This window comes from Cyprinodon variegatus, unplaced genomic scaffold, assembly GCF_000732505.1.
Source record: "Cyprinodon variegatus isolate N-32 unplaced genomic scaffold, C_variegatus-1.0 Scaffold18, whole genome shotgun sequence".
NCBI classification, from domain to species: domain Eukaryota; kingdom Metazoa; phylum Chordata; class Actinopteri; order Cyprinodontiformes; family Cyprinodontidae; genus Cyprinodon; species Cyprinodon variegatus.
In genome coordinates this window covers 346,316-358,570 of record NW_015150471.1, presented here as the reverse complement: position 1 = coordinate 358,570, position 12,255 = coordinate 346,316, and the positions used below count along the sequence as shown (strand labels likewise).

The window sequence follows — 12,255 nt, the reverse complement described above, 5'->3', positions numbered from 1 at the left end:
CTGGTCCTTGGCTGGTTTTTGGCTGGTCCTTGGCTGTTCTTTGGCTGGTCCTTGGCTGGTTTTTGGCTGGTCTTTGGCTGGTCTTTGGATGGTCCCTTGGCTGGTCCTTGGCTGGTCTCTTGGCTGATCTTTGACTGGTCCCTTGGCTGGTCTTTGGCTGTTCTTTGGCTGGTCCTTGGCGGATCTTTGGCTGGTTTTTGGCTGGTCCTTGGCTGGTCTTTGGCTGGTCCTTGGCTGTTCTTTGGCTGGTCCTTGGCTGTTCTTTGCGTGGTCTTTGGATGGTCTCCTACGATTCCCTTTTAAACATCAATCTTTGTAGTAAAATATTCTTTCTGATATGATTTGTGGAAATTAAGATCTAAATAAAAGCATAATCCCCTGGTCAGACCCTGTAAGTCAGTGAGATGGTGGAGTCGGATTTAAAAATATATGCACACCCAGGAGAAGGCCAGTGGCTGGAAGTCGGAGGCGATTCTGCTGGAAGCTGCAGGGAAGTGGGCTGCCATTCGGTTGGCGTTTGCCTGGGAAGGGCCATTTTGAATTGCTGCTTCTGTATGCTTTGAAGCATGTTTACACTCTATTTTTTTCACAAGCCGTTAGATTAATCTCTCATTAAAAGAAACTGGTGTGCTGTTTGCCGTCACATTAGCTGCTAGAAGTTCCTCATGCAAGCCCTGTTAAAGTGCCTTTAAGTGGGTTTTAGTGAACAGGGGGAGTATTAGGAGCAAGCTGTGGAGGATCCTGAGATGGGTTTCATCCGCTTGGCCACATTTCTGGATCTGTGAGAGCACGCTGCTTCTTGGCTTCCCATCACAAAGGCCGGCACACAGGGTCAGAGAGAGTGGGAACGAGAGGTGAACGCTCACACCCTCATATCAAGCATTATCTGTGAGCCTCTCTCTCACTTTTCTATCCCATTTAGATCTTAAACATTAATTCTCTCTTTCAGGAAACAGACAGCGACATCTCTTCTCATTTTCTGCTCTGGCAGCTTGTTAACGTCAAACTGTCGCTCCTGTTCTGCTCATCATCAAACACATGGAAACACATTTCACTGGGACGGATGCAGCTACCTTTAGGTTCCTTTCCCTCTGTTGGCCTTTCGCTGTGAAGGGGGAGCTGAGGGAGTTACAGTATTTGCTCAGTGAGTCATGGCTTTTTAAGATTTCAAGTCAGTAATATCCCAGCTTAGCCTATGACCTGCAGGCTGTCCAAACCACTCATAATTGGGGCTCATGTTTCATACGGAGTACAAGCATTGCTGGGTTGATTCTTTTTGCATCTTTTTAAAGTCTTTTTGTAACTAAATAACACTATTTGTACAAATTCCTGCAGATAAAGAGAGTCGTTAGCAAATTTTAGCTGTGCAACAGCACCTATCCACATTAGATTTAAATCTGTCTAGTCATCATTGTGAAGCAGAATGGGTTCGATCATCCGGCTTAGATTTTGCAAAAAAAAAAATATATACTTGTTTGCCGTCACCTTGAATATGTGGGGTGGCTTTGATGAGCTGTTTTTCAAATAATCTTTCTCATGGGTGAGATAATCCAACAAACCAGTGGCGGCTGGTGGAGTTTTCTCCTGGATGGGGGCTATGAATACACTTATACCAAAAAAACCAATGAAACGTATACTAAGTTATCACACCAGTATATTTATATGAATGCCAACAACAAAAAACATTATGAAAACACTTTGTAAAAAATATTTTAATGCATAGGTTTACTTTCTGTACATAAATCTTGCCCTTCTGAGGCTTTGTGAGGGCAAATATGTGTTTTGCATGGTCCAATATTGTGTCATAAACCTAAAAAATAATGTACCAGTTTAATAATGGAGAAACTATTGGTCAGCTTTTTACTTTTATTTATTTATATATATGTAAACAATTTTCTGACAATATGTTTACTTATTATTAACTATACAAATTAACAAACATTTAGAAACAATACACTATATTATATTATTTTCCATGTGAAGCCCAGATTGTTCATTCTTCTTTGTCTTTTCTAAAAAGTGCTTTAAATCAGTCCTACCTGTGTTTAGCTATGCTGGATCTGATCCTGACATAAAGCAGAATAAAGCTGCATGCAGTTAGCCAAGTATGGCGTTACATTTATGTCATAACCAACGCGAGCAAAATAAACATACTCGCATGTATGTTCAACTACTTCTGCGCATGGTTTATCTACCGCCGCGCGAGAAACTGCTGCTTCAAGAGGAGAAAATCTCTCTCCGCGCGCGCCAGCCCCTCCCACGTGTGTGCGGGATTTCCCTGCGCGCACAATTTTCTATCCAGCGGCCACGCTCGAAGACGGCTGCCCTCTTGAAAGTGTCTCTGCGCTCGGACAGATTTTCTCCTCGCGCGGAGGAAAAGTGGTTTTGACAGGTTGGGCGGAGACAACTGTAAGCCTCCTCCTGATTGGGCCTTGCAGACAAGATCTCACAGGAAGTAGTGTCAGGAAGCATTTGACTGACAGCTCGTCAGTTAAGAAGACGGCTCGAGGTGGGACAGTGACACAGCGCTTGCCCAATCAGCTCGCAGGATCTCCCCTTCCGAGCGCGCGTAGAGGAGCTGGCGCGCGCGGAGAGAGATTTTCTCCCCTTGAAGCAGCAGTTTCTCGCGCGGCGGTAGATAAACCATGCGCAGAAGTAGTTGAACATACATGCGAGTATGTTTATTTTGCTAGCGTTGGTTATGACATAAATGTAACGCCATAGCCAAGCCTTCTTGCTAAATCAGGAAAAGGACATTTCTTGCACCATTTCTCTCTCTCGGTCTCCAATGCATCTCCAACTCCTGCGACTCCATCTGTCAATCACCAACTTTGGCGGAAGGTGGTGAGCAAATACACTTCCTGTCAGCTCGGGGCGCAGCTCTCATGCGCCCGACCTCTCCTACACCTTTGTATTGCAGAGGAGCTACTGTGCATGTACGACTTTTTTTAATTATTTTTGCGCCCCAGGGCGGAAATACGTCACCAATCCGCCGAAAAATGGAATGACGCTTTACTAGTCATTACAGATTAAGTATTAATCTTACACTTCTACAAAATATATAGAGATTTATTTTAAAATGTTTTACATTTTAATTAAAAATTAAATTATTAAAAAAAATCTTTTTTTTTTACATCTTAATCAGTGTCATTAGGTGTGGGGCGACACCCTAGCGCCCTCTATTGGCCAGCTGCTACTGCAACAAACCCAAGGTGATGGAGTCATAGTTTGCACAGGCAGTTAGAATCAATCTGCATAAAGCTAAAGATGCACTAATTTGAGTTTTGTGCCCAATTGTGGTTTAATAACGATGATATCATCTATTTCTTCAGCTTCCCTCTGAGCTTTGGTAATATAAAAATCTTGGGTAGTTTAAATTCCCTTTTAAGGTCAGTGGGATATCATAACTGTGGAGAGAATTGGGGTAAAAAGAGGAAGAAAAGCTTCATACTGCTTTCCTCTTTTTTTATCTGTATCTTTATTTCTTGTTTAGGTCAACAGCTGCAGCTCAACTGCAGGGGCTTTGCTAAGTAGCCTCCACCTAAAATAACATCTGCTGCCATGCCTTTCACTACAAGGGCACACATCAAAGAATTTTAGGGCGTCGTGGTGGAGGGGGTAGAGAAGCACATTTAGAAAAGGAGAACAGCAGGATCCAGCTGTAAAAATGAACAACTACGATAAAATTAAGGCTCATCTTACGTCACTTAGTCTGATCCGTACCTAAAAGGTTTTGAATGTTTTACTTTTTTAAACAAATTCAAACATTCCGACATTTATTCTGAGTACTTTCAGTTGAATACAATACAGTAAATGCTTCATCTTCTACAATTTGCAAAGATATGTGAAAAAACAATATATAGTTATTTATATAATATTATTATTATTATTATATATGAAGCTAACACTATATCACCAAACGCTGTGAAAAGGCAAGAAAAGTAAAACTATCATTTCGGGATTGGATTTAGTCATTTTATTCCAAAACAGAAACCATTTTAAATCAGACATTAAGTTTGATATTATATTTTAATCTCAAACATTTCATTACCAGTCATTTGGGATGCAAGTTATTGAAAAATAAATGAGTCTAAAGATCATTGATCTCATCAATCCCATATTTCCATTAAAAAGTTATGATTATTATTATTATTTTTTAAAGTTATGATTATATTCAAAGAAGTTATTCTGCCTGCTGTATTGAATACTGACTGATAACCACATTTTTTCTTGCATATTATTAAACTACCCATATTTGATGCAACAAAACAGGAACCATACGTCACTGAATAAGAACACCAAATATGTGAAACACCCTTTATTTACAATGTACAGACATGTAGAGCTATCATAAAAGACAGGGTATGTCGCTCTGATATACTGTTAGACAATTTGCCACTGTTCAAAGTGGATGCTAACTGTGATGTAATCCAGCATTCAGGGAAGGCAGAGACTTTATGCTTTTAACTGTGCCTTTAAAGTAGGTTTAATGGGGCCATTTAGGTTATAATTTAAAGTTTTGTTGCTAGAATTTGGAAAGACGATGCATCTGCCGTCGACTTTCTAACCTTTGTCATCCACCTCAATTTGGGAAATTCTCGCCTATTTTGCATACGCAAACAGAAAAGCAAATAACTCAGGAATTGTAAGCCCAAATTGTGTGAACGCTAAATACATTATTTTAAAGATGATGCTTCTAGTTTCTGAATATATATATGAAAATTGGGTGAGTAAAACACAGCCAAAGCTGCATCAGTTCAAACATGACTCAAAGTTGTATTTTTCTTATTCTTGAAAATAATAGATAAAGCAGTAAAAAAGACAAGCTTGCTTGTTGTGGCTGCTTTGTTATGTTTACTGTTGGAATAATTGTGTATAAGATACTTAATGTTTGTTCTTATGATGTATAATCTGTGACATATTACTGTTCCAGAGAGGAGTTGCACAAGCAGTATAGGTCAACGCTCAGGAAGTATTGCTCAAGCTTAACGAAACCAGGAGGTTCTCGGACCATTTAAATGCAAATTGACCTGTTCACTGAGGCTGCAAATTGAATTGTATTTCTTGTTTCCTATTCCTTTAGCGCAACCTCAGCTTCTGTAACTAGGTATCCCCCCCTCTAACTTTAATAAATAGCGAGGAGAAAGCTGAAGACCGGCAGAGTGGGTTGGAGATTTGTAAACTCCGCAGTCTCTTCCTACTCTCCTCGCGAATAAAACTAAATTAATTGTCTCTGTTCCTTCTTTCTTTCCCTGTACGTATGTTTGATGTTTTAGGTGCTTAGACCTGACATTTACATTTTAACATGCTGCTATATCTGTGTTAATTGTGCTTTGGTGCTCGCTGTTTCCATAAAATTAACTTGGTGGTTGTATTGTGGAGAATCTAAACTTCCCAGCCATTTCTAACATGTCTATATTGGTAATCATTTTACCGGTGTAATTTTCATGCATTCTGAGTTATTAGTTGTAAACCAGGCATCCCTAAAAGTCGGTCCTCGAGTGCCGCTGTCCTGCAGGTTTTAGAGGTTTCCTTGCTCCAGCACAGCTGATTTTAACTGAAAGCTGATTCAGAGGCTTTTGCTCTACTGCAATCATTATAATCAGCTGTGCTAAAGCAGGGAAACCTCTAAAACCTGCAGGACAGCGGCCCTCGAGGACCGACTTTGGGGATGCCTGTTGTAAACGCTAATTTATAGCTTTAAAAACAGTGGTTTTTGAGAGGCTAAACAGATTTTTTTTATTGGGTTTCTCTTGTCTGTTGCTGTTTTTGCCTTTTCCTTTTCATCTCGATGCAGCTGTTGAATAAGTATGAATTTTAAAGCTCTTATCCTTCACCTCATGGTAGCACCAACTGCAACGTTTTTACCAAATAAAAAAAGCGAGGCTGGGGGATCTTTCTCCAAGACGTGTTGTAAACCCACTTGTACTTCCTTCTATTCTTCTCTAATTACAAGGAGGCATTTGATCTCATGCTTTGATGACGGAGATAAGATTAAGCAGTCATGAATGGAATTTTCCCTGCTCCAGTTTTCTAATGCATTAGCCTCTTTTGAAGCTTCCCCTCTTCTCTGCTATCTGATAATTCTTTTAACTGAATTGTATTGTTGACAGCCGGATCTCCACGCGGATGTCCAGTCATAATAAAAGGTCTCTTCATCATGATTGATATGCTTTTTCTTTGCTTTCTCCACCAGGTTCGTTTTTGCGGTCGGACATCTGCTGCTGCAGACATGTTTAGGAACAGCTTGAAGATGCTGCTGTCGGGGGGGAAGGCCAACCGCAAGAGTCGCAGCAGCGGTAAGTGTGTCTTACGATGTCCGTCACAGAAAATGATCAATCTGCCTGTCAGCTGCTTGCTGCAGGAGGTGTCTGCAAGGTCTCTCTGTTTATTTTTGGAAGCAGAAACATGGAGCATGAAAAAAAATTAAACATGATGACCCTGAAAAATGTTTTTAGATGATAGAGGGAAGCCACCGACACTCTAGTTGAATATAAAGGATGTCAGGGAAGGGATTGGTGATACCACTGATCTTTCTGCCTTTCTCTCCTCTTGTCTGTACTTAAATCCAGCTTTTCTCTGGTATTCAAAGAATGTTCTGCCAAGTCGAGCAGCGCTGTGAGCAGTTGTTTCACTGCACAACAGGGAATTTCCAAGCTAACCTTCATTGTTCTGGGTTTCACAGTGCGTCGGTTTCTAGTTTGTTTTAATTTTTACATTTTCTTCTTCCTCCATTTCACCCAACCGATTAGAAATATTCAATCATCCATGGCTTTAGTCCTGTTCCAGTCTTAGAGCACTTGGTTCTCCTTATTAGGTTCCTTCTTTCGTCTCTTTAGATGATGTCAGAGTCCATCTCTTGTTAAAGATCTTCAGCACTACTTTGATATCATTGCCTCATCCTAAGGTCATGTTTTTCTATAAGAAACATTATCTAAAAACAACAGAAAAATCATCTATCTATTTTTTTCTTCTACATAATTAACTCCGTACAGCTTTGATGTTGTAAAGCAGAGGTCTTCAATAGTGGGTCTGCGACCCCTAGGGGGTCCATGGAGATACTGCATGGGGGTCGCGAAAGTTTTGGTTGATTAGACTTTTTTTTATATTCCCTCTGCAATTTTTTCCACTAATTGAATTGAATTGAATTCAACTCACAGTAGTAAACAGATAAATGGAGGCAGAAGATGTCTTTCAGTCATCAATGCAACATTCAGAGACACACAGGAGCTCTTTCAGGCTGGGCACCGTTTCATTCACAACACCTGTCCCATCAACCAGGAAGCAGAATCAGAAATACTTTAATAATCCCAGGGAGAAACTACTTTAGTTACATTACTTCATCTGTAATAGAGTAACAATAAGAACAGTTTAATATAAAACTATTTCATACAATATATATAATTAGGGGTCCCCGCTCCATTTCGCCATTAGTTTGGGGTCCTTATCCTGGAAAACGTTGAAGACTCGTAGCTTTTTCAGAAAGACAACCATATTTCTTGGACTATTATCACATAGACAAAGTGATGCAATCTGATAGAAATGTATTCATATTATAAAACAAAAACAATGATGTTAGTACTGTTTATTTGCACATAAGTCATTTTTGGTCTCATTGTTTGTTTTGTCTGATCACTGATGTGAATGTAGCTAATGATTTTCCATCACCGGGTATTTCCCAAACTACAATAACTGTGACAGGTAGGGGTGTGCAAAATAATCGTCATGATGATGCATCGTGATTCTAATTTTCGTGATCTACTGCATCGATTCTTGATGCCAAGTATCGATTATTAATTTAAAAAAATGAATAAATAAAATTGCATGAATGGTTGGCGAACATCAGCCAAAAACAAGTGTAATACAACTTCCAGTCCAGTAGATGTCGCTGCGGATGTGTTGACCCACGCTGCCTTGTGTCACAAGCATTTCCGGCCTCGGGATACTGCGCCGAGTCATTCAAAAACAAAACGTGGAGGAGAAAATATTGCAATGCATTGCAATAATTCAAGTATCGTGATGCATCGTGATAGAATCGCATCGTGACTTCTTTTGCAATACCCACCCCTAGTGACAGGTGGAACTGCATGAGTGCTGGGATTTTCTTGGCTGTAAATGCTTTATCAATTTGCTCCAAACCGGCGCTTCCACCATGTATAATAGTTGAAAATCATCCCACTGGGAGGTGGCGCCCGAAGGACTGTGGAAATTGCAGGGAACTGAGGTCTGGACGCAGTCTTAGCTTTGGTTGCCAGTGGCACATTTGCACTTAGAGCAACACAAACATGGTGAGCAGAGCAATCCCAGTAATGACTGTTCTTTTACAGGGCGGCTGTATGAGGTGGAGGATTTCTATTGGTGGAGGACATTAGAATTAGGGTTGGCGAGGAGCGTTCTGTGGAGGAGACCTGCTGCTCTGAGCCGCGCTAGTTTAAACTGCTGGTTCAGAGATGCTGTGGCTGGAATAAATATCAATGAAAAATTACTGTTGATAAATTTAATAACTTTAGTGTCTTGTGACCAATTGGCCCAAAATTAATACCAAGTAAATGTTTTAGACTAGAAAGAGAAGGCACACTCCTTTTTAATATATTTTTTCATATTTTCTGATTATTTTAATAATTATTGTCTTTTTCCAACCCCTATTAATTTCATGAGACTGGACAGATGATATAGACTTGCTTTTTTCACTTTTAATGCATTTATTATTTATCATTTACCTTTAAAATTGAGAAAATGATTATTTATATCAGTTCCCCATTATAAAAAATTATAATTTTATTCATTGTCTGCCTCCACTGTAGAGCTGCTGACACCAGTTCTCCTTTATTACATTGCATCCAGGCTAAGTCAATTGCAGTAACCTTTTATAACCTTAAGGGGGCGCCAAACACGAAGGTTTAGACACAAACACAGGATTTCAACAAATTACATTTTCAATTCACTTTATTTCTATAGCACCAATTCACAACACATGTCATCTCAAGGCACTTTACAGTTCACCAGATCATCCAGTCAAATTGATGATGATTGCATCGACTCTTCAGCAATCCCTCAAACTAGGCATGCTTGTAGCGACAGTGGAGAGAAAACACTACCTTTTAAGAGGAAGAAACGTCTAAAGAGAGCACATCCAGCCAGTCACAGTCAGAGAAACAGGACTACACTGGAAAAAAAGGTCGATCTCCAACATCAGATATGTAGTAACGTGTGAAGATAAGAGACACCTTGACTGCACTTTCAGAGATCTATTTTTAGAGTTTATCAGAACTAAATATGGACTTAGGGGTGTGAGGTACTTTGTAGGTAAGACTCAAAATATTTGACGTCACTAATAATTTTTGTGTTATTACTATATAACTGCAGTTCCCTCTGGGGTTTCCCATCTGTTCCAGTCATCTTCACTCAGTTTAACAGGCATGTTCTTGCAAACTTTCCCCCACTCTGCAGCATCTGCAGCACGTTTATCTTTGCCCTTAACACTATATCCCCTTTTTTATATGCTTATCTAAGCCCCATTGAGAAACAAAATTAAAATAGATGTTCATGCGTTTTAGATAAACCACTTTTAAGGGCATAATCAGACTGACTTATCAGTGTTTGACAGGCAGGGAGCGCTGCGCTGCTGCTGCAGGGGAAAGCTTTTGGCAAAAGAGTGGAGTTTTCTCCAAAACAGTGCTGCCATACAGCATGGCTGCTGAAAATTGGTCTTAGTAAAAAAAAAAGATGGTGAGATAGAATGGTTAACGGCTGTATTTGAAGTTAAGGAATGCTGCAGCCTTAAAGGGCGGGGGGGCAGGAATTCACCAGCTAATCTGAGCACAGCAGAAAAAAGTGGAAATAGAGAAAGGGGAAGTAACAGAGATAAGCTCTCTTTAAATCAGACCAGGTTAGGTTTTGTAAAAACAGCAGAATTTATCTTTTATTTAATATCTATCATTAATTAGGAGCACTTTTAAATTAATTTCATACCAACCAGGAGTTTTAACAATCATATTTGCAAATTTATCTTAGTGGGATGTGAAATTCCACTTATATCTCTGTATTGCCACATGTGTTAGATATTCATATAAGAGCTGCTCTTTTTTCACATCTCTATTATCCTCGTCCTTCCATCAGGGGGGTGGAAAAGTGGCACTAGACTTGAAACAAAGTCAACAGTCTGACACTACAATTACAGCTACGGCATCAGCGGATTACAAAATGAGGAACAGGGTTAAAAGGTTGGTGTGTCTCGACAGGGAGATTTTGCATAACTAATGGGCGTTTAGAGGGAGGCGCTGGAGAAGTGCCTGTTAGAAAGAAAACACACTGAACTTGTTCATCCTCAGTCTGGGATCTCAAAATAATCAATATTTTATCAGTTGAGTTATATTTATGTCTTTTCTATTTCTTTTTTTTTTGTGAAAATTATTTGATATATTTATGAAAAGTTAAAGTTAATTAAGAAGAACAAAGTTAAACTAAACTACAAAAAAATATAAAGAGAACAGAGCAGAACTTGATATAATAGAAGTTTTTTTTTATCTACAACACAGAATAAAATATGCTGTTTGTAGTAACCAATAGGGGTGTAAATAATAATCGTTTTGTATCGATGCATCGATCCAACAGCCGACGTTCCGATGCGTCGATACGTCCGCAAGAGAATCGATTCAGGAACTCGATACTGAATCGAATTGCCATGATGGATGTGATTTACACCCCTAGCAACCAATAATTAGCCAAGGATGTTGTTGTTGTAAATATAGATGTTTATAGGTACAATATATAAAAGTTTTTTTGTAAAGATGTTTTAAATCAACAGAAATCTAAAACTGTAGTAAAAGTCGTTTTTCATGGCTGATGTCCTTTGTTTTCTGACCTGTTTAGTCCAATTTTGTTTAATGATTTCACCTTAAAAACTGTTTTCCTTCTTTCCAGAAGCTTATGAAAATAACTCTAAAAGATTAACATGCTGTTCCTTTTTTCTTGTGTTTAATTATACATAAAAATGTTGTTTGTGCCATAAAGATTTATAAAAAGTCCTTTGAAAGAAATGCTCCAACTAGGGATTGGTGATATGGCCTTCAAATAGTTTGATTTTTGTGTTTTTGATTTCGTTTACTATTTTTTCCCTCCTACTTATTAAGAAGAACAAATGGTAGACAACTGAAAACACATTTTTTAAATTAATAACCTGTCTTTAATTGCACCGTGCACAGATTTTTAAATTATATAAAGAGGCAACACCTCTGGATAAATTAGTCATTTAAACAAAAAAATTAACAGAGTACATTGTGTGCAAAATAAATAACTTAACTCCAACATTGATAGAGTGCAAATTAAGCTTAAAAAAACCTTGTAACGTCTGAAAAATTACCTTTTGGTTGAGATGCAGAGCAGGAAATCTGTATAGGGCACTCTTGGAAATCAAAATTACATTTTTTTTTGTTTATAAACCTAAATATTATTGTTAACTAGGCTTATTAACTTTTTAACTTTACTTTTTAACTTTTCACCTTTTTTTCTTGACTTAACTTTTTTTCCAACTTAATTTACAGTAGGTAATATATCATTCAAGGACTTCTCTGTTTGGTCAAATGCCCAAATAGATGTACAGCCATGTAGCAGAATCTTTGCTGAATGGCTGAATATAGATCTTGTGCTTCCAGACCTCACTGAGGGAAGGGGGAGGACTATTATTAAGTGGTATGCAAGAGATCAAAAACGCTAACTTGCCCTATAAAGGGTTAAGTTAACCACCCCCCGATCAGGAATCGTAAGACCGGGAGAAAATCAAACATAGTCAAGTTTCGGACATCCTTAGGTGTTCGTGTACAAATCCTGCTTTTGAAGCAGAACTACGAGCCGATTTACCAGAACCGCGAGCACTCCGCATCTACACAAACAAGGGAGTTCTTCTTCTTCCAGATTGACGAGTCCGAACAGCGCGATCTCTCTGCGCGGAGTCTGACATGTGGTTTTTGGTCGTACAGTGTGAGAAGGTAGATCGCATCGGAGCGTCGGGTCGCACAGTGAGAGAACATACATCGTGAGCTGTGAACTTTTAAACCCTGCGGATTTGTCGTACAGTTGTAGCCTCATGAGACCATCCTGGTCTCGCAAGCTTTCAAGGTTTCACTCGCAGATCAGTCTGGAGACTCTCCGTTAAAGAAAAATTGGAGCCGTTCACCAAACGAACGTCCAATCAGCGTTGGCTTTGAGGCGAGTTGAGGTGTGACGCAACGAGAAGCGCGACAGTTCAGTCTAAAG

General features: G+C 39.2%; 1 protein-coding gene across 5 annotated transcripts in view; it reads left to right on the top strand.

Moving 5' to 3' along the window:
- The window catches only part of tanc2 (tetratricopeptide repeat, ankyrin repeat and coiled-coil containing 2), a 322,680-nt gene that overhangs the window by 74,812 nt on the left and 235,613 nt on the right, over positions 1 to 12,255 (top strand). For all 5 annotated transcript variants that reach the window (XM_015387935.1, XM_015387920.1, XM_015387913.1 and 2 more), the window contains exon 2: positions 6,197 to 6,299. In XM_015387935.1, coding sequence (XP_015243421.1) covers positions 6,233 to 6,299 — 67 coding nt within the window. In that variant the 5' untranslated portion in view covers positions 6,197 to 6,232. The remainder of the gene's footprint in view (positions 1 to 6,196; positions 6,300 to 12,255) is intronic.